Source organism: Malaya genurostris, chromosome 3 (assembly GCF_030247185.1).
Source record: "Malaya genurostris strain Urasoe2022 chromosome 3, Malgen_1.1, whole genome shotgun sequence".
Classification (NCBI taxonomy): domain Eukaryota; kingdom Metazoa; phylum Arthropoda; class Insecta; order Diptera; family Culicidae; genus Malaya; species Malaya genurostris.
This window is the reverse complement of record NC_080572.1, coordinates 171,494,982-171,518,427: the sequence shown is the minus strand read 5'-3', so window position 1 is coordinate 171,518,427 and position 23,446 is coordinate 171,494,982. Positions and strand designations below refer to the sequence as shown.

Below are 23,446 nucleotides of genomic sequence, written 5' to 3'. Positions count from 1 at the left end.
TGACAGTATCTGTCACATTTGACCTTGAAAACAGAATATGTTTCCAGACTTAGATTTCGCTCGGTAATACCTATCCAACAAGCCATAGATTGTTAAAATCCGTCCATTTTTAACGGAGATATCGATATTTTTGTGTAAGCCTTATTCCAGTAGAAGGAATTTTGAGCGCTGTATGAAAAAGCAATGCTTGGGAGCAACATGAAACACGATTTATTATACTGTTACATATAATTGTTTCTAAGTACCAAAAAGACTGTGTACAGCATCCTTTTTTATGACAATTTGCCTTGGACCGATTTTAGCACGGTTCGTTTTTGGCAACATAATCGTTCGAATATGGCATTTATAAACCAGATGATATCAGCATTTTCGAGTTGAAAGTAATTCCATAATTATATTGATTTAAACTACTTACAGCAATAAAAGCTGGAAGAACATAACTTCCATATACCATACGACTCAGTTCGTCGAGATCAGCAAATGCGTGTGTGACAAATAATTTCACTCAATTTTTTCGGAGATGGCTAAACCGTTTTCTACAAACTCAGATTCATATGAAAACTAGTATACTTCCAAATTTGGATCCGACTTCTGATTTCGGAACCACAGGATGACATGTGAAACGAAATTAAAATAATGCAATTAATTTTTCTCATAGATGGCTGAACCGATCTAGGATTCAAATGAATTCTAAGAATCATCTATGATTCAAATGAGAGGTCTTAAAATCCTATAAAACCTCTTACTTTTTAGTCAGATCCGACTTCTGGTTTAGAAAATGCAGGGTGATTAGTTTAAAGATGTCCATTTCACATAAATTAATCAGGTTTATCGGGTTTGCAGATTTGGTTAGTCGATTATCAAATAAATTTCTTTCAGTTTGAGCGGTATTCGTTTTTGGATTCGGAATGTACCCCCAAATTTTAATTCGCACTACAATTTCTCAAAGATGTCTACACACTGCTCAGGTGAATTTAACTGATTTCGGCTACACCGATTTTAGAATTCCGGTTCCAGTATCGAATCGATTCTCAAAGCTCAATCATTTTCTTAAAAAAGACCAAATCGAACTTCAAAAACAAATATTACAGGACTTAAGGTCCCATACAAAATTGGTGAATTTTATCCGATTCTGGAATTACAGATGATGAGTTTATAAATTTCATGTAAATTGTTTGGCGTAATAATTTATGGCCATTCGAATCATTTTGGGTTATGCTAATTCCTGAATACCGGCTCTGGAAGTACCATAAATAATGACGAAAAACTCTAAAGTGGAACTTACTTCGACATCTCATGGAATGTTCAATTGATTGTCGCACGCTAAGATTGAAATTCGATATGTTTTGCAGTTTCGGCATTACAGGGTAATGAGTGATTAAAATCTCAATTTGCCGTTTAAAACGACGATAATTAAAATAATGTCATGAGAACTAAAACACCTAAGAATATCCATGCAAAAACACATGCGTATTGATAAAAAAAGGTATCATCTCACTGCTAGGTGGATTAATCACGTTTTTTTCGAATAAGTTACTAATCAAACTTAACTTAATGAATTTTATAGGTTGTTTTTACCGCGGACCCACACGGACCGAAGGATGCGGCCAACATAGAAATTTACCAACGCCATCTGGAAGACTCATGCAATATTCAATTCACCGGCCACTGCCGATCGCCAGCTAAAAGCTGAATTTTCGAAAATCCGAGACCCCGATACGACATTATCTAATGATACTATTCTAGTTTTAAGTTAGTCGTTAATTCAGATTAGAAAATACCCTTGGCATCTTAGAGCTTAAGCAGTATGCCTACAAATATATTATATTATTGAATAAAAAAAATGAATTTTATACCCAATCAATAGGTATTGAGGGTTTCTTGATTATTTTGAATCAGGTCATATTTGAGCTATTCCATTAAATAGTCAAAGAACACGACATTTCAAATGAAGGACTCAGCATTCTACGAGCCAGGGAAGGTGAAATAACTTGCCAAGGATCCTGATTACAGTGGTTTTATAGCTTTCAATAAAATATAACATTTATAAATGCATCAGACTATAGAAGCAAATACGATATTTTATTGTCTTCAAATCACAATCTTCTTGAAGTCGATATTTATCACTTTCAAAAAGCTGTTTACTGGTTATTAGTGATCTCGTTTGTGCATAATCTTCTGCAGTGGTTTTAAGACAATTATCAATCAATGTGAGACGTCGTTTGATCACGTCATTAGTGACATTAGTGTAAACGCCTCTGAAAATGAAAAATAATGTAAATTAGAAACGCTTTTGATTGCGGAAGTGGCAATGTATAATTCATACACATAGAATAGCAACAGAATAGTATAAACATTTATCTAGAAGACGGATTTTTCATTCTTGATAAATTCGTGAAACTAAAATTTATGATTTGATCACATCATATGTTTCAATAATATGAAACAATGGAATAAATACACGATAAATATCCAACCATCATTTGATCGCACAATATTATGGAAGCGTAAGCAAATAACAAGACATCTGCACTAAATGTCATAATATCAACAATATGACCATAACCCATCTAAGGTATTAGCATTAATATTTCTATATGTAGAACATACGGATAGGATATTTAAGCGAACACAGGATTGATAGATGTGAAATACCACTTCCCAGCATATTGACATGATACACAACTTTACTATAGCTTACCTTCACAATGGAGCTAACAATAAGAGTAGTGGCGACACCAATACCAAACATGAGAACATATGGCAGGAATTTGGTAGAGAATCCTTGCCGTTTCTTCAGAAGGGTTGTTAAGAACGTTAACTTTGTATCCGAATATGGTGGATATCGTGAACTGGAATAAAAATTTAAAAATAACCTAACGTATCTTCACCACCGTAATGGTTAATCAGTTTGTACTTACGAGGCCAGCTTTTCACCAATTGCGTTGAAATCTTTCGCCAGGCACGACTTCCTGTGAGTAAATGTGTCAAACGAGTATTTCCCGTGATAGGCACCCATTCCACTGGATCCAACGCCTCCGAAAGGTAATGTTTCAACTGTTTAAGCGAAAAACGAAACAAAATCATTCACATTTTGTAAACGAGTACAAATACTACGTTTTATACGGCCAATAGAGAAAGAAAAATAATTTTCCTGACTACTACAGTAATATCACATTAACACTAAAACAAATCCAACCTGAAAAGTGTGTCACAGTATCGTTGATACAAATTCCCCCACATGAAGTGTTAGTGATTATTGTATTTACATCAGATTTATTGCTGCTGAAGACGTACATCGACAATGCTTTGGGTCTGACAAGGAAAATATTACAGAAATATCGCAAAAAATTACATAAATATGAGCAAAACAATTGACTATTTTAGTTTCGTATTTATTATTATTCCACGGCGTAGTCGAGTGATGGTTCCGAACCAAATAAAAATGAATGGAAACCAATTACAAAAATAATAACACGAACATTTCGCTGACTTTTTGGCTACGCCACGTATCGAGTTTGAAATTTTAGGATTATCAACTAATGAGAAAAAACGTTCTGAATGTCATGGTACAAAACAATGAAAATAAAAAGAGTGAATGTACGGGGAGCATGTTTAGTGCCCAAGTGAATATTTTGTTGATATATGCAAATCAATGATTTTAGATTTAAGCGTTGAAATGTTTCATATAACTGCTTTATTTAAGATGAACTTTTCCGCTTCAGAAATTGTATGCAAATCGAGCAAGCATGTTTAAGAGTATTAAAACGGACCAATATCCATTCTACGTTTTCAGATCAACATGCGAAATAAAGAGAGCAGAGCGCTCCTTCCATAATTTAAATGAGCAAGAATAAGTTGACAAATGAATGAAAAACTCCACAAACTGACTCGAATATGGGTGTGCTAATTGTGATTAATATTAGATATTAGACTTGTGACTACCACTCAGTGAAATTAAAGAAATAATGATTTCTTACTGATCTGAACAACACAAAAAAATTGTGGAAACATTTGGTAATATATTTTGAAATTTCTCTTTGATATTACTTGGTATTTATAAGCTCTACGGTTCACCACCAAACAAGTAACATTCAGTGAAATTATTTTAACCTAGAATTGACTCAGAGGCTACATGTGGTAAAAGACAACAATATTGTGCAACACACTGAAGACCAATTCATGTCGCCGAAACGAAATAGATTCTGTTCAATTCAGAACAAAATATGATGCTTATTTCATGTATTATTCCAGAATCTGTATTCTTCGGATATTGTTCAACAGTGCTTATGAATAGTTCAGAGCGATTGCCACCGGAGACACGTATCCGGAAAACCGGGCTTCTAAAGAGGGACAGCCGCCTATGAAAACCATATCTGTCTTTACTAACTTTTTAAAAAGTCGAAAGAACTATTAAAAGATGTTTTTTTGGTCATTTGTTGCTTAAAAGATATGTATTTCACGTTAACGGTCAACGTTTCAAAGGTTAGTTTTTTCATCTCTAAGAAAAAACAATTAAATGCTCAATCTGAGTTGAAAGTGTTTGCTGTGAATTAGTCGTTTTCGCATCAGTTCTATTTATTGTTGCAACCTACATGACAAAAAATAATTGTAGTCGCTTTGGCCTGAGAATGAAAAAAAAACCTCTGAAACGTTGACCCTTAACGAGAAATAAATATTTTTAAAGCAACAAATGATCAAAAAGCTATATTTTATCATATTAGTACTCATTTCACTAGAGTGATACACCAGGGCGTAGGTTTCAATTATACACTGCGGATACATTTGCTCCGCTCCACACAAAGAGGAAAGCGCACTTCTTCTCAGTGTCCAGACAGACAGACTTTGAGTGCGTGCTTGTGTTGAAAGAAGCTGGTGCGAAAGAATAGCATTCTCTTCGCACGAATCGCTCTCACGTGCTCTCGCCTAAATACACCCAAGTGATCACTGGCGCGTGATGGTGAGCGAACACTTCTGTGAACTTCAATTAATAGAGAGTAGATCTGGCCTTGCTATGAAAAATTTGCAATGGAAACCGAAAATTTAACGATAAATTGTTTTATTTTGCTGATTTTGCGTGCCCACTTTTCTTCTACGCAAACCATACACCAGAGTGCTCACCGGCGAGTAAACCTCTGTGAAAGTATCTGCATCCACCTCAGAGAATTTATTAGCTAATGCTCTAGCACTTTGGTGCGATTCAGTGGAGGAGGTGAAATAAACAAACGCACTCATTATACGTGCACACTTTATACAACAGTGGTGTATATATGTGAAAGAGAAGAGCTCTCGGTGAAGTTGTCAGTGCGAGGGGAGAAATTTTTCTTGCTCTTCGTCACACAGAAGAGATGGACATCTCTGATTAGTAGTCCCATATGGCATATACTTGATCTCTGACCAGAACAGATTTAATAGTGACGCTTGAATCGATCGAATGTTCAATTGAAAATTTTGCGCACTTCGAACAAATACCTCGGATTAGTCCTTGACTCAAAAAAGAATCGCCCTGTATGTTGACAGGAAGGAAACAATGCGACCAAATAAATCATCTTCAAAGGATGATCCTAATGGCAACGATGAGAGCTTTTAAAACAGCTCCTATTTCTGTTTTCGTTGCACTCCTGTGCATTGAACCTCAACATGTGTATCTAAAACAAAATGCATTAGCTTATTCATACCGTCTTAAAGTTACAGGGCTTTGGAACAGTAATCATATAACATATGTTATACTGTTCCATTAGCCACATTCGCTTGTGGTCTCAAACGATTATCAGGGATGAGCATTTACTCGCCTCCTATGATCTAATTCTCACATGCAGTTATCCTTCTTTGTTTGGAACGACGATTATCTGTTTAGGCTCCGTATGGGTATTGTGTCTACTGTCGTGGAATGAGATTAGAGTAATCACATTCATTAAGTGAATATTTTCACTGTGTCCCAAGAAGAAACACATCTTCTCGTTTCTGTATTGTGTACAATCGATACTTCAGCGAGAAATTTACTATAAATTTATTTTTGTTTAAAACCGTCAGACTGATTGGCAATCATACATGTGTAATGTATCAAAGGTTATCACGCTTGTTACTACATTATTTGGCTGACTATCTCGCAAAAAATGTGTAAAATGTTCAAATTCGAAAAGAAAATAGTTATTGCCGTGAATACGACTTACTTTACTATGGGGCGCCTTTTCAAAATTTACCATCTGAGAGAGTGATAAGTTTTTGATCGTGAATATCTCTTGTTGTATCTAACGAATCAACATAATTTTTGCTCCAAGCCATCGGAAATATGATCACAATTTTATGATAAAATTTTCAGTTGTGTGACAAAATTTCAAATAATTCAAAATTAAACTTTTCTGAAATGGTTGGTATAAACGAGTATCAAAGAGGGTAATTCATAAGGCGCGTTCGCTTTTCTCGAATTTTGAAAGCTCATAGCTCAGTAATCTGTGAAATAATTTATATAATCTAACTACCAATAGAATCGAAATTTTTCAACTTAAGCGTGTATAGAAACAGCATTGAAGTATTTCAATAGTTCACTATTGAAAAACTTGTCTCATTTGACCCATGTCAACACCAGCCAATCAGAACGCGTTCTGAGGAAGAGAACAAAATATCTGTTGCTGTGCAACAAATCGTTCGAGAAAAATGTTCCGAACAGTGCTTAGTATTGTAGTGAGTTCCACAATTTGGTCCTTCTGAAAGGCAGGAATGAATCCCGTACAGCATGCTGATAGTTTCTTTAAATTAAATGCAAATCCAAAACGAAATAATCGACATTAAAATTTTATATGCTGCTATTTTTATAGCCGTTAGGACCGCCCATTAGTGAAAAAGCTACAAACGAAATCACGTAAAAAGAAACCTCTTAACAAAAATTGGATCAGTTTGGATTCTTTCACCACTGCGAGCAGATGTATTGTGTGTCGTTTGCAAAGCTAGTTTCGCTTCCGACAAGAGCGATTACGTCACAGCTGCTAGTCGTTTGCATCGGTGGAAAAACAAGGACAACGGTGGGAAGCATCACACAAAATCAGCCGTTCTAATGGCTCTAGAAGTTTCTTAAAGAACTATTAGAATTTCTTCTTCGCAAATCGAAGGTAAAAACCCTCAGTTTAGTGCAAATCTAGAACTGTTTTTTAAGAAACTCACATATGTCCGGTTGAAGTTGATTAGATTTGTGCACTTTTCGCTATGTGAAATTCACAGTAATCGTGATCAAGTGAAGCCTTCTTTGTTTCTGTGAAAAAGGTGAAAAAAGGGAATGCTTTCATAACTCATACAATTGATCAACTAATTGATATTCGGAAGTGTTAAGGAACATGTCAGTTGTTTTCGTATTCACGACATCCAGTTATGTCTCTGACATTACCCACCCGCCTTTTTTCATACATTCTCACCTCTGAGCAAATGTATTGAATAGAAATAGAAAATCTCATTCTATCTAATGGACTCTCATAAATGAGACGATTCAGGGCATATTCAGTAGTGTTCTAGTTCTAGATGCATAATTTATGTCAGTTACAAAATTTAAATCTGGATTTTATAACAAGAAGAACTGGCAGCCCCAGCAGTGTTTTACTCGTGTTTCAAAAATACAAAAAATAGAACGGCATCGTAGACCAGTTTTAAATTTGACAGTAAAACTGGTCGAATAAATAAAATCAGAACGGCTTGCTGGGGATACGTTTGTTCCAGTTTCTGTTCTATTATAGATCTTCCATATAGAGCTTCTAGCTGCTGAATTTGCTCTAAGAATGCAGTGGCTAGTAAAAGGTACACCACTCTAATCGAAGATCTTAGGACCTCGAATGATGCCTACTACTTTTTTATGTCCTGGTCATTCTGAAATTTTAGAATTGGTTTATAAGTAAGCAAGAGTGAGTACAATGAGCTGTTTCGTTGATCCATAATCAGCTATTTCACTTTTGTGTTTTTTTTCGCAAGCAGCAATGCATTATCCTGATCAGAGCACTCATTGAGCATTGCAAACTCGATTGTCATATGCATACTGTTCAGTACGAAGCTATGATTTTTATGAATATAATTACGTAACTTCATACCATCTGATATGTAATTGGCCTGCATTTATTTTTTGTCCCATCAATAGATAAACCTGTGTATGGTGAGCCTTAATTGAATGATATTCTATCATTTCGGTTGGCATTTAGAGCTATATGGCTTTTGTAAAACTTTTGTATCATTTCGGGGATTGCAGATTTCATTAAAATTGTATTTGATATCCACAAACTTATCAGCATCTGGGAATGTAGAGTAATTTGTGATATGAAATCTAATTGCTAAGATCAATGTTTACTAAGGCTACAAGTTTATTTGCTCGCAAAAACGGTTACATGGGTGAAACTACGCAACAAATGGTTCTGATACAAATAGAATAGTCGAACATACCACCAAAATAAAACAAAACTAATCGTGAAATTGCATTAAATACTGAAAAGTTTATCCACACATTACATGTACGTAAATGAAAACTCTATATTTGTCTACATATTTTAAAGAAATTTAGCGATAATTCGATATCGTACACGGTCAAAGAAAAATGGTTAATATTGTTAGCAGAACTATTAGTTAAGTTTATCCAAATTTTTCCTATGTTATTCCCCATTTAATTTTAATCTTGAGTAGTTATTAATGAATTCAAAATTCTGTAGTGTCGTACTTGTTAAGTGGATTGTCGTGAAATAACAGCACAGTATGTGAGAAAAGTATCCAAAAGCAGAAGCATTTAGAGTAAAAAATTAGAAACCGTCACAAGTTTTATAAATATTAACAACACTGTCAATCGAAGTCAATGCCTCCAAACATGAAAATGAAACAGGAATAACTGTAGCTAAGAGTAGTATATGTCATGTGTGTTAAAAACCCTCATTTCTTTTTTCATGTTTGTAGTACTTTACCATACGAATATGCATAAATGGCTAACCTGCCGCGTGCATCATAGTGTCGTTGATACAAATCCCACCACTCGAAGTGCCGTCGATCAGCATTCTTTGTTCTTTCTTATTCGTTGTAAAGATGTACAGAACTAAGGGTTTTACTCTAGTGTAGTTAGATGGAAGAAAGTTAAAGATTTTAATAGAATAGATTGAAACGACCACCTTACTAAAAATATTATGAAACGCATACAGTGCTCATTCTACAAATAGTTGAACATAACCGTAATTCATCAATGCTTGATTTTTCCCTCACAATCTGTGTTTGTTTTCATTTTAACCTTCAAGCATTTAAGAATCACAATGTTTTATTATGCATATTGTACATGACTTCAGACATTTCCACCACCACTGAAGCATGGAATATGCTAGCCAAAGGTTAATTTTTCAACACCTAACTCTACCCATTCACCAAATCCAAAAAGCAGTTATATCTTATAAGGCAAGAGATCATTGAATCTGCAGTCTGTTTTGTACATAACGTTAACCCAATTTGCCAGCATGATACGTCTGAATTTCTTACCGGCGTACTGCATAATAGTATCATTGAGGCACATACTGCCAGATCTCGTGCCATGAATGAAAAGATCTTGCATTTTTTTGTCTTGCGTAAAGATGTACATGACTAGGGCAGGTGATCTGATCAAAGGATGCCAGGAACGAAACGAAACACAAATGAAATGAAATTAATAAACTATAACTATGCATGACAACTGAAATTTACATTACGCATACATCGCACATGGGTTTCCAATGAATGAGCGTAGTTAAAGAAAACACTCGAGACGTTGGACTATCGGAAATTTACCTCGAATTGATGAAACGAATAGCATCATAAGCATTATCGACGTTGATGATCGGTAGAATTGGTCCAAAGATTTCGTCCTGCATCACTGGGTCACTTGGGTCTACATCGACAAGGATCGTCGGAGCAATATACTTCTCTTGTGAGTCTGTTTCTCCACCAATCGCAACATTGGCTCCCTTGATCATGGCACTGAGGCGTCTGTTAGCAATATAAATGGAACCGATAAGAATCTCTTTTTGTGCATATAATTTTATACCTACTGGAAATGTTGTTGGTTAATGATCCGGCACAAATCGGGACTATCCTTTGGGTTGTTGCCATACCATTCTGTTAAAATTTTCTTTGCCTCTTCCACAAACTGTCGCTGTACCCGTTTTGAACACAGCAAATAGTCTGGTGCTATACATGTCTGTCCCGCATTAATGAATTTACCCCAGAGAATCCGTTTTGTAGCGATCGAAATGTCTGCCGTACCGTCAATATAGCATGGGCTTTTGCCGCCCAGTTCCAGTGTACAAGGTGTGAGATTTTCATTGCAAGCCTGATGTACGATTTTTCCCACCCGACCGGAACCGGTGTAGAAAACGTAATCGAACTTTTGCCTCAACAATTCCGAAGTTTCCTTTGCGCCTCCTTCAACCACCCTATAGCACTCCTGTAGAAAAAAAGTAAACAAAAAATTAATTTTTTTTATCACTCGCTCACAAGCTTGTAAACGTAATTGCCAGACATGGGTTCTTATGCAACTCATTAGTGTACGATTTATGGCATGAATAAGTTACTGGATGTATGATACTGCCTACTGGCTTACTTGACATTCGACGAGCACTTAGTACGATATCTACCAGTGCAACATGAAAGGGAAGTTACGATAGAAACGAGTTCTCAACCACTCATGCGAAACTCGAAAGAATGCCGACAAGTCTTTTACCGTTAGGCAACCAACCCAGTAGACTTTGTGGGCTTAAACCATTGCATAATCCTCTGATGGATTTTCCAGGTAACATAGATTTGCCGTTGTTTCTTTATTTCGCGAAAAAAAAAGAAACGTTATTCTTAGTAACACAAACGTCTCTAAAATTATAAGTTTAAGGTAAGGGGCTGTCCATAAAAGACGTCACGCCGCAAGGGGGAGGGGGGTGTTTCATAAAACGTGACCTTTTGTGACAGGGGGAAGGGAGGGAGGTTTTTGGAATGTGACATCCAATATTTTCAATGAGCGCATTTTTGAAATACCTAATTATATTACTGCTTTGCCCTATTTCTTGAAAAAATCTCCACAATAAGCGTTTACATTCTATAGGAAAACGTGTATTTGTTGATGTAAAAGCTTCTTCTTGTAAATTCGGAAATGAATGATGCAGGAAGACATTTTTGTTGTGATCAGCAGAAGTGCACAGAGTAGCGAATAAATTAGCTAAATTAATAAATTTTGCCCAATATGAGTAAAAAAGGAAAAGATGCCTTCAAACGGTTTAACTTAAGTTATGCACTGAAAATTTTTTCAGTAATTTGATTTTCTAGCATTGATAATAGTATATCATAAGAATTTCTCTTATCTGATTCTGATGCAGTTTATTCAATTGTACTCTATTTGAAAAAGGGCGGGAGATAAACGATTTCAGACGTAGATCATGTCATGTCTTGATCATATGTGATTTTCCTCCACCAACATCAAAGCTTATCGAATCATCCAATGATTGAGCTTACATAAATCAAGAATCATTTTAGCTCAGAATCACTACCCATTGTGTGACGGAAGATCAGTACCGATATTGATCGATGTGATTTAAAATTCACTGATCAACTGATCATGAAAAGATTCTCCGGCAGTGATCTCGTTTTGATGAGGTTTTGGTCTTTATTTTCTCAGCCCTGTATGCTACACTAAGGAAATATTATTCTTTACGTGTGTACCCCTAGGAGGAATAAAACAGATGATTTAAATGTTTCATCAATCCCAACCAAATACTTATGTTAATTTATATAATTGATATTAATAAAAAAATTCCGATGATTTTATTAGGTATTATGGAAATTTTCATATATTTTTATAAGTTACTAGCTCAATAATATTTCGTATGAAATAAAAATCAAGCGAAATTATTGTTGGCATAGCAACGCTAAGTTAGATTAGAATGTGTATGAATCGATTTTAGGTTCAAATATATTTTGATATAGAATTCAATAATAAAATTCGATTACCATACAAATTTTTAAAATCGGCAGATTTAATTAGAGAAATCCTATGTCACTAGCATAATTAGGGATGTCATAATACTCTGTCCAGGGAAAATTGAAAGTTTTCTACACGCACAAGGTTTTCTACGTAGGAAACGTATTATACAGTTTTTCTACGTAGAATGCATACACTACACACAAAAACATACAACTTACCATAATTTTTAAGAGATTCTAATCACTTGTACCAATATCGGAGAACTCGCGAGCAGAATTACTGTGCTTTGTGCAGTGATTACGTTTTATAGATCTCAACCATTATTATTAGCTTTGAATAACTATTATTGACTGTTTAAAGCTAATATAATTACCAAACCCCCACAGAAACAGTTAATATCTAATAGGGGTTTTCCCAGAGATTTCAAATTTAATAATGTTTAAAAACACGTAGGAAGCGAATTATTTTTACAATCCTAAATCAACACTAGGCAAAGTCGGAAAATCCAGAAGGTAAAGAAAGAATGATGTTTCTTATTTCTGTAGAATAACTCAGAACATATAACTATTATTTTGAACAAGCCGGAATTCTTGCGAAATAAAGAGCGTTTAGGAAAGTGTTAATTCAATACTTTGTTTTGTATAAAAAAAATGCTGCTGAATCTATTCCAACTTTTGTTGAAAGATTCTGAAAACATCGGTCACGATTTATGAACGTTGGTTTGAATGATTTAAATGTGGGGATTTCAGTGTGAAAGACAAAGATCGCTTAGGTCAACATAAAAAATCGAAGTATCTGAAATGGAAAGATTGTTTGACGAAGACAATACTCAAACTCAAAAACAAATGGCGGGAATTGAAACGTTAGTCGCCAAGCCATCTCTACACAGAAAGAAATTATTAAATTCACACGACATGTAATTCAAGAATAACATGCAATAGACATCAAATGAATCAAAAGTTTGATTGAAAACCATCATCGATGCAAAACTAAACTGGATTGCATTGAATCTTCAATAAATAGAAATGTATTTTCCAATTACGGGAGGTTTCGCGATTAAATTTTATTGAAATGTACAGAATTGTAAAGTAACTTTATGTTCAATTGCTTGATCCAAATATGTGCATAAAAATAGATGTAAATTCACAAAATATTTTTATCAGTGTAATCGTCCACACGCCATTAGAAACATTTAGAAGGTTGGAAAATGAATTCCTCATGAGCTGAGTGATACACAGCAGAAAAAGTTAAAAATAGCGAAATTTGGCTTTCTCTGAATGAAACAATGAATATCCTGGCCAACCATTAGTAGCAACTGCAAAACCTATTCGCTTCGTAAAGAACACGTTACTGATACATTTGGTGGGATGAAAGCTTTTCAAACCAGAACAAAAAGCAAATGATGAAATTCATTCAATCATCGCTCGAAAAGCGACCATAAGGCTTCATACATGATATGATGCTATACTCCCCAGACTTGGCTCCTGCCGATTATCATTTGTTTTTTTTTCGATGTCTCACGCACTTACTGGGTAGCACTTCACTAGTTAAGAAGATGTAGACAAATGGCTTAACGACTGGATCGCATCAAAAGATGAACAGATATTTCGACGTGGTATTAGTGAGTGAATGGGAAGATGAAAAACATGCATAACTTTCGAAGATAACTGCTTCGAATGTATCTTGATCGTGTCATTTACAATCGGTATGCATTTCCATAAACAAAATTTACAGCATCATTCAACAAAATTATTTGACAAAAAATGAAGTTTTTTTGCACTGTATGCAAAGATCGAGAAATGAAAGTTATAATCTTTTGGATAATGATAGATTTTTCGAAATTGTTGAAACTACGGTCTATTTTCAATAGAAAAAATATACGACAAAATTGTGCTAAAATTTTATTTTTTTTGTCGGCCCGTTTATTCACTACTTTTGAGTAAATTTAGGTTTTTGTACAGTAATATGCGTAACGTATCAATGGGGGCTGGGGTCCACTAGGAGATTGATAACAGTTCGGCTGAAAAGTTCGTATCGTTTAATAGAAACGCACATTTTTTGCCAAAATTCGATTTTATTATTCAACATAATTGCCATCAGAGGCGATACAGCGATTATAGCGATCTTCCAACTTTTCGATACCATTTTTGTAGTACGATTTGTCCTTTGCCTCAAAATAGGCCTCAGTTTCAGCGATTACCTCTTCATTGCTTCTAATTTTTTTACCAGCGAGCATTCTCTTGAGGTCTGAGAACAGGAAAAAATCACTGGGGGCCAAATCTGGAGAATACGGTGGATGAGGGAGCAATTCGAAGCCCAATTCGTTCAATTTCAGCATGGTTTTCATCGACTTGTGACACGGTGCATTGTCTTGATGAAACAAAACTTTTTTCTTCTTCAAATGAGGCCGTTTTTTTTTAAATTTCGTCCTTCAAAAGCTCTAATTACGCTATATAATAGTCACTGTTGATGGTTTTTCCCTTTTCAAGGTAGTCGATGAAAATTATACCATGCGAATCCCAAAATACAGACGCCATAACCTAACCGGCCGATTGTTGAGTCTTTCCACGCTCTGGGTTCGGTTCATCGCGTGCAGTCCACTCAGCTGACTGTCGATTGGACTCCGGAGTGACGTGATGGAGCCATGTTTCGTCCATTGTTATATATCGACGAAAAAATCGGTTTTATTTCGATATAACAGCTCCAAACACTGCTCAGAATCATCAATTCGTTGTTGTTTTTGATCGATTGTGAGCTCATGCGGCACCCATTTTACGCAAAGCTTTCTCATATCCAAATATTCGTGAATAATATGTCCAACACGTTCCTTTGATATCTTTAGGGTGTCAGCTATCTCGATCAACTTCACTTTACGGTCATTGAAAATCATTTTGTGGATTTTTTTCACGTTTTCATCGGTAACAGCCTCTTTTGGACGTCCACTGCGTTCATCGTCTTCGGTGCTCATATGACCAGTACGAAATTTTGCAAACCACTTACGAATTGTTGTTTCGCTCGGTGCAGAGTCTGGATAACACTCATCAAGCCATTTTTTGGTATCGGCGGCACTTTTTTTCATCAAAAAGTAGTGTTTCATCAACACACGAAATTCCTTTTTTTCATTTTTTTTTTCATAATAACAAAAGTAGCTTCACTCAAAATGCAATATCTTACAAAGTAATAATCAGACAGCTGTCAAATTTATACACGTATCTTTTGAAGGTTGGTACTAACTGAAAATGGTATGGATTTAATTCTAGTGGCGCCCTCTCATAGAAACGATACGAACTTTTCAGCCGATCTGTTAGTACCTATTAGCTCTCTTCGGACAATACCAGCCTAGATGCCGTGTGAAACCGGCGGAAAATCAATGAACCAAGAATAGATCCACTGGGTTCCTGCCTCCATGTCGTAAAAGGCGACAATTGCAGGAGTTCCTTTTAATTTTCAACGTTTCACTTCTGATTACTCTTTTTTACTAAATTATCTCTTCAATCAACTTATCAAAGCGACTGGCTTTGGATAGAAGTTTTATTTGGTATGTTTTCTTCTTCTATGTTATTGCTTGTCTCTCAAGATTATAAATTGAATGATAAAAATCAAATATTGCGCAAATCCGTTAATATTACAAAGCTAATAACAGAGATAGCAGTAAAAAATACTTGTTTGTTTGATAAATTAATAATTTTCTCTCGGTAGCCGGCTGACCAGATCAACCAAATATCCAATCAATAAATAATTAAAATAATAAAGCGGAAATAATAAGAAATCAAGACGCGCGTGACCTTTGTTTGGTGATTTAAAATGATTTTATAAAAATTTATAAAAACTTTCAGAATATGTCACTACAATGAATCAACTATTTTGTCTAAATCCTATTCATTCGTTTATTTTGTAGCAGGTAATTCCATTTAAAAAAAAGTAGGGAAATTTCTGTTCGTTACGCGATAGTATTTCAAATTTTCCTTCAGTTTCCACGACTAAGAACTGTAAATCAAGACTCCTCGGGACTTTAGTATCGGATATTGTTGAAACTTTCACTTGGGAAGTCAGTGAGTTTAGTGGTGCATTCGAGCATCTTGAAACCTGAACATACTGGGTCGCGCCCGAATACTACCATTACTGAAATTTATACTAACAAAGATCCTTCTCCCGTTATAGTTGTGGAGTGCGCAGTACGGCCTCTAGTAACCACAAGTGTTGGACTAACATGCCTTCCCATTCCTTAGACGATCTACGTTCGGACCTAGCCGGCACCGATACTGATCAATGAATTCTGGGGTTACCGGAAGTTGTACCTTGAAGGATGATTTACCAGTCCTAGGTTGGATCATCTAGAAATTTCCTGTACAATTTCAGCTAATCCCGATCAGTAACAGAGTAGCAACCAGGAGTGGTCGCTCAAGCTCCAGATCGAGTTATATGCGTAACACGTATCAATTATCATCCGAACTCCAAAAACATTGTACTGCTGGGAAGGGCATTCGAAACCCTAACAAATGGAATGGTGGATTCCAGTGTTCTCTTATTTCTGTTAGTGTAAATCGTGGTTGTTCTCGGAAACATCCATTGGGATAGGTTAGCCGAGTTTTGTGCGGGGTTGGTGGGCCGAGTTGTAAATTTAGTGTATTCGTGAAATGCAAACTTTTTTCTGAGGTAACTTAAATGTTACGCTAATATTGATGATTATAAGTATTGTATTCATAGTTAGTTAATATGCGTGTACATATTACTATTCGCTCGGTATTATTATTCCCTCATACATATTACTTACTACGAGTTACTAGAGTTTTATTATGAGGAGTGATATCTGCACGATTCTCTCTCGTTTTATTTCTCTCCTCTCATGATTCCAATTGATCTGAGTTGTTTCCACTAATAAACGTTTTCCATTGATGCATTTGATGTGTTTCACATATTTCATCATACTCGGCCAACCTACCCCGGCCCTGGGTTTAGCTGGCCGATTTTCTTCTCCGCATTTGATTGTTAATATTTTTCTCCCTAATTTTTCCATTGTAATGAAAAAAATCACAAATGTGCTCAAAGGATATATCTTTAAGACAGCGTAAACCGTTTATCAAAAGCTCTAACCAGAATGAAATTCCGAAACGAAAACTCGGCCTACTAGCCCCGGTCTCCCCTATCTACAGAGACTGTCATAAATATATGGTATTTTCTAATTGCTTGAATAATAATCACTTTTGAATACTGTTATTTAAGCTGTTGCTCGTTATTTTCATACTCTTTCGTAATCGCAAATTTCTGTTTGTTATTCTTCCTTTCCTTTTGAGCCGAATTCCTCAGAGCAAATTCAGCAGCTGGAAGTTTTATATGGGCGATGTATGATAGAACTAAAATTGAAACAAATACATCCCCAGCCAGCAGTTCTAGTTTTGTTTATTCGAACAGTTCTACTGTCAAGTTTAAAACTGATATACACTGTCGTTCTTTTTTTTTTGTATTTTTGAAACACTAGTAAAACGCTGCTGGGGCTGTTAGTTTTTCTTGTTATAATTTCCAGAAAAATTTTAAAACTGCCATAAATTATGCATCTAAAATTGGAACACTTCTGAACATGCCCTTAGCGGTGAGCTGGCAGCGGAAGAAAGACAAACAAATACAACTTCGTGAACGCAAGGAAGGTGAGGGATTACTTCAATCGTAATCTAAACCTTTCAATTCGGGACGTCGTCAAGACGTAGTTCCTGGTTCGACGTCGTTTATAAAGTTCCTGGTTCATCCTAAACAACAAACAGAATACGGTGACGAAATCCCGCAGCCAGGAAGCTGTACCGCGAGCCGTGCAGCCGCCATACATTAAAGCGGACGCCAAGCAGATCCTTGGTCCAGAGTTTACTCAGAAGTTCTTGAGTACTCAGAAGTTCTTGATGTGACAGGTTGGGAGGCGTGACAAGTTCAGCAAGCCGTACATAACCACTGAATAAACCATTTCGAAAAAAACATAACTAATACATGTTTATTTCTTATATTTCTCCCCTGAGAGTTTCATGAATGTCGCACCTACAATGTATTGAAGGATCAAGAGTAAACCAAGTTAACTTGTGTTGGTAATTTGTGTATTACGTATATTTTATTTGGTACGTATGCCATAGATCTGTGTATTCATATATGCAGTGCACCGAGTTTTTCAAAGTGGATTGTACGATTGAGTTTCAAACAATCTTTTTTAACAATCATTTATTCTCAAATGAATGTTAAGCCTGACATCTTGGATGAAATATCAGATTTAAACAATTTTTCACCAATGTTTAATGGAAAATTGCTTACATTTTATGAATGTAACAGATCGCCTGAAAAGTTCGTATCGTTTCTATGAGAGGACGCCACTAGAATTAAATCCATACCATTTTCAGTTAGTACCAACCTTCAAAAGATACGTGTATAAATTTGACAGCTGTCTGATTATTAGTTTGTGAGATATTGCATTTTGAGTGAAGCTACTTTTGTTATTGTGAAAAAAAAATGGAAAAAAAAGAATTTCGTGTGTTGATGAAACACTACTTTTTGATGAAAAAAAGTGCCGCCGATACCAAAAAATGGCTTGGTGAGTGTTATCCACACTCTGCACCGGGCGAAGCAACAATTCGTAAGTGGTTTGCAAAATTTCGTACTGGTCATATGAGCACCGAAGACGATGAACGCAGTGGACGTCCAAAAGAGGCTGTTACCGATGAAAACGTGAAAAAAATCCACAAAACGATTTTCAATGACCATAAAGTGAAGTTGATCCAGATAGCTGACACCCTAAAGATATCAAAGGAACGTGTTGGACATATTATTCACGAATATTTGGATATGAGAAAGCTTTGTGCAAAATGGGTGCCGCGTGAGCTCACAATCGATCGAAAACAACAACGAATTGATGATTCTGAGCAGTGTTTGGAGCTGTTATATCGAAATAAAACCGATTTTTTTCGTCTATATATAACAATGGACGAAACATGGCTCCATCACTTCACTCCGGAGTCTAATCGACAGTCAGCTGAGTGGACTGCACGCGATGAACCGAACCCAGAGCGTGAAAAGAATCAACAATCGGCCGGTAAGGTTATGGCGTCTGTATTTTGGGATTCGCATGGTATAATTTTCATCGACTACCTTGAAAAGGGAAAAACCATCAACAGTGACTATTATATAGCGTTATATATAGAATCGGGCTTCGAATTGCTCCCTCATCCACCGTATTCTCCAGATTTGGCCCCCAGTGACTTTTTCCTGTTCTCAGACCTCAAGAGAATACTCGCTGGTAAAAAATTTAGAAGCAAAGAAGAGGTAATCGCTGAAACTGAGGCCTATTTTGAGGCAAAGGACAAATCGTACTACAAAAATGGTATCGAAAAGTTGGAAAATCGCTATAATCGCTGTATCGCCTCTGATGGCAATTATGTTGAATAATAAAAACGAATTTTGGCAAATAAATGTGTGTTTCTATTAAACGATACGAACTTTTCAGCCGAACTGTTAGATTTTAATTCTCTAATAAAAAGTTATCAACACTGCTTCAATGCATTCGTATTAGATTGCGCTACACAAAATAAACAAAACTAAATCTGTATAAAATGTTCAAAACGACGTATGTAACAATGAGAGATTCTCTTTGTTTACTTTCTCTTTTGATTATTACGGCACTCTTAGTAATCCTTCTCTCCAATTATTTACCGATAATAATAACTAAAGCAATCATCTTTTAATCTGCTCTGGAGAAATTATCGAAAAAGCAGGAATATTTCGCAATAATCGAAAGAGAAAGAAAACAAAGAGAAACTCTCAATGTTACATACGTAGTTTTGAACATTTCATACAGAAATATTTTCTGTTACAAAAGCAGTTTGTCGGAAAAATAAATAGTTTTACGACATACCCATTGCCTTTCGCGTGTTAAATTAATTTTTGTTTTGCGGGTTTACTTATAGAAGATACGTAAATCTTTATATCGCAATAATTTCTGCAAGAGGAAATCCATAAAAGAATGTGTTTATTGCTAATCAAATGTGTCAGTGGAAGTAAGCTGAAACAAATAATTTTTCTCGAGCAGTTGTAAGGAAAACGGAAGAGTTTTAGACTAAGATTTTCGCTTTTCTTGAATTGCAATTTTAAGCAGTATGAACCGATTGGTTTATTTTTTTTTTATTCAATAATATAATATAATATTAAGGCACACTGCTTAAGCTCTAAGATGCCAAGGGTATTTACTAATCTTAATTATCGTCTAACTTAAAACTAGAGTAGTATCATTATGTAATATATTCCCTTCCTGCTCCACGTTTGATTTTAGGAGATTTCAATTCGCACGGAATGATGTGGGGTTCCGTTTACAATGATAGCAGATCATCTCTAATATATAATATTTGCGACAATTTTAGCATGACGGTACTAAATATGGGTAGCATGACACGGATCCCAAGACCTCCTGCACGTCCAAGTGCATTAGATTTATCTCTTTGTTCGACTTCAATTCGACTAGATTGCACCTGGAAAGTATTTCCTGATTTACATGGTAGCGATCATTTACCAATCATCATCTCAATTAGCAGTAACAAAGGCATTGCTAATTCAGTTAATATTCCATATGATTTGACAAAAAATATTGACTGGATTAAATACCAAAGTAATATTTCAAGTGTCTTAACTTCAATGGAAGAGCTTCCCCCACTTGAAGAATATGACTTCCTCGTTTGTTCGATTCTGGAGGCCGCAGAACAAGCCCAAACCAAACGATTTCTTGGTCCATCGTCTAACAGAAGACCTCCAAATCCTTGGTGGGACAAAGAGTGCTCAGATGCTAAACACGCGAAACAAAATGCTTTCAAGACGTTTTTAAAACGAGGAGGAGGAACTCCTCAGAATTTTGAAAAATTCTTGGTTTTAGAAACCAAGTACAAGAACATACTTCGGGTTAAGAAATGCAGCTATTGGAGACATTTTGTGGAAGGTTTGTCAAGAGAAACCTCAATGAGCACTCTTTGGAATACGGCCAGACGAATGAGGAATCGTAACGTAGGAAATGAGAGTGAGGAGTACTCGAATCGATGGATATTTGATTTTGCGAGGAAAGTTTGTCCAGATTCCGTTCCTACGCATAGCATTGTTAGGGAGTCTTCTTCAAATGATGATTCCATTGATAGCCCCTTTTCAATGATGGAATTTTCCATAGCACTCATGTCTTGTAACAATAACGCTCCTGGATTGGACAGAATTAAATTCAACTTGGTGAAGAATCTGCCCGACCTCGCAAAAAGACGTTTGTTGGAATTGTTCAACAAGTTTCTTGAGCAAAATATTGTTCCACCTGACTGGAGACAAGTGAAAGTTATCGCCATTCAAAAGCCGGGGAAACCAGCTTCCAATCACAACTCATATAGACCCATTGCGATGTTGTCCTGCATCAGAAAATTGTTCGAAAAAATTATTCTACGACGTCTCGACACTTGGGTCGAGACGAACGGTTTGTTGTCAGATACTCAGTTTGGCTTCCGTAGAAATAAAGGGACGAATGATTGCCTTGCATTACTTTCGTCTGACATCCAAATTGCCTTCGCTCAAAAGCAACAAATGGCATCTGTATTTTTAGACATTAAAGGAGCATTTGATTCAGTTTCCATTGATGTTCTTTCAGACAAGCTCCACCAACATGGACTCCCAGCGGTTATAAATAATTATTTGCACAACCTTTTGTCAGAGAAACGCATGCATTTTTCACATGGCGATTTGGCAACAACCAGAATTAGCTACATGGGTCTCCCGCAAGGCTCATGCCTCAGTCCGCTCCTCTATAATTTTTACGTGAATGACATTGACAGCTGTCTAGTAACCCCATGTACACTAAGACAATTGGCAGATGATGGCGTGGTTTCAGTTACTGGATCCAAAGATATTGATCTGCAAAAACCATTGCAAGATACCTTAGATAAATTGTCCGTTTGGGCTGTTCATCTTGGTATCGAATTCTCTGCGGAGAAAACAGAGCTGGTCGTCTTTTCAAAAAAGCATGATCCCGCGCAACTTCAGCTTCATATGATGGGAAGAATAATCGAACAGGTTTTGACTTTCAAATACCTCGGGGTGTGGTTTGATTCCAAATGCACGTGGGGAGGACACATTAGGTATCTGATAACGAAATGCCAACAAAGAGTAAATTTTCTTCGAACAATAACAGGGTCTTGGTGGGGTGCTCATCCGCAAGATCTAATAAAATTGTATCAGACAACGATACTTTCAGTGATGGAATATGGATGCGTTTGTTTTCGTTCCGCTGCAAATTCTCATATTATCAAACTTGAGCGAATTCAGTACCGTTGTTTGCGAATTGCTTTAGGCTGCATGCATTCGACACATACAATGAGTCTTGAAGTTCTGGCGGGAGTTCTTCCATTAAAAGATCGATTTTGGGAGCTTTCATCACGCCTGCTAATAAGATGTGATGTGCTGAATCCCATGGTAATTAATAATTTCGAACGACTAGTCGAGCTTCGATCTCAAACAAAATTCATGACAGTATATTTTAACCATATGTCACAGGAAATCAACCCTTCAAGATATATTCCTATCCGTGTCAGCCTCCTAAATGTACCTGACTCAACTTTATTTTTCGACACATCCATGCAGCGCGAAGTGCGTGGAATCCCGGACCACCTACGCTCTATGGAAATCCCAAAAATATTTTCAAGTAAGTTCAGGCATATTAACTCTGAGAAAATGTTTTACACGGACGGATCGCGAATGGAAGAAGCGACAGGGTTTGGTATGTTCAACAATAATGTTTCGGCCTCATTCAAGCTTCAAGAACCTGCATCTGTTTATATAGCAGAGTTAGCAGCAGTTCATTATAGCTTGAATGTAATCGTCACATTATCTCCAAACCATTATTTCCTCTTCACAGATAGTCTGAGTGCAATTGAAGCCATTCGCTCAAACGCTGCTGGCAAAAATGAACCGTTTTTCTTGGGTAAAATAAAACAGTGTCTGAACGACATATTGAATAATAATTATCTAATCACAATAGTTTGGGTTCCGGCTCATTGCTCCATTCCAGGCAATGAAAGAGCCGATATTTTAGCCAAACGTGGTGCTATTGAGGGTGAAATTTATGAGAGACCGATTGCTTTCAACGAATTCTATAGCGCGTCTCGCCAAAGAACACTTGCCAGCTGGCAAGCTTCTTGGGATAAAGATGATCTGGGTCGGTGGATGCACTCAATTATTCCTAAAATATCGACAAAGGCATGGTTCAGGGGACTGGATGTGAGTAGAGATTTCATTCGTGTGATGTCCAGACTCATGTCCAATCACTACACGTTAGATGCACATCTCCTTCGAATTGGACTTTCCGAGACTAATCATTGTGCTTGCGGCGAAGGTTACCGCGATATTGACCATGTTGTTTGGACATGCGTGGAGTTTCGTGATGTCAGATCTCAACTAATAAATTCCTTGCGTACCCAAGGTAGACTATCCAATGTCCCAGTTCGCGAC

The 23,446-nt window shown here is 36.3% G+C and overlaps 1 protein-coding gene across 6 annotated transcripts in view; it reads right to left on the bottom strand.

The window, feature by feature from the left end:
• LOC131439044 (aldehyde dehydrogenase, dimeric NADP-preferring-like) overlaps positions 1–23,446 on the bottom strand; it is a 73,233-nt gene that overhangs the window by 7,215 nt on the left and 42,572 nt on the right. Inside the window, exons 6-11 of one of the 6 annotated variants that reach the window (XM_058609571.1) lie at positions 10,032–10,426; positions 9,772–9,969; positions 8,954–9,069; positions 2,922–3,057; positions 2,702–2,852; positions 1,961–2,258 (exon numbers count right to left, since the gene is read on the bottom strand). In XM_058609571.1, coding sequence (XP_058465554.1) covers positions 2,244–2,258; positions 2,702–2,852; positions 2,922–3,057; positions 8,954–9,069; positions 9,772–9,969; positions 10,032–10,426 — 1,011 coding nt within the window. In that variant the 3' untranslated portion in view covers positions 1,961–2,243. The other 5 variants (XM_058609572.1, XM_058609570.1, XM_058609573.1 and 2 more) reach the window with 5 other exon arrangements.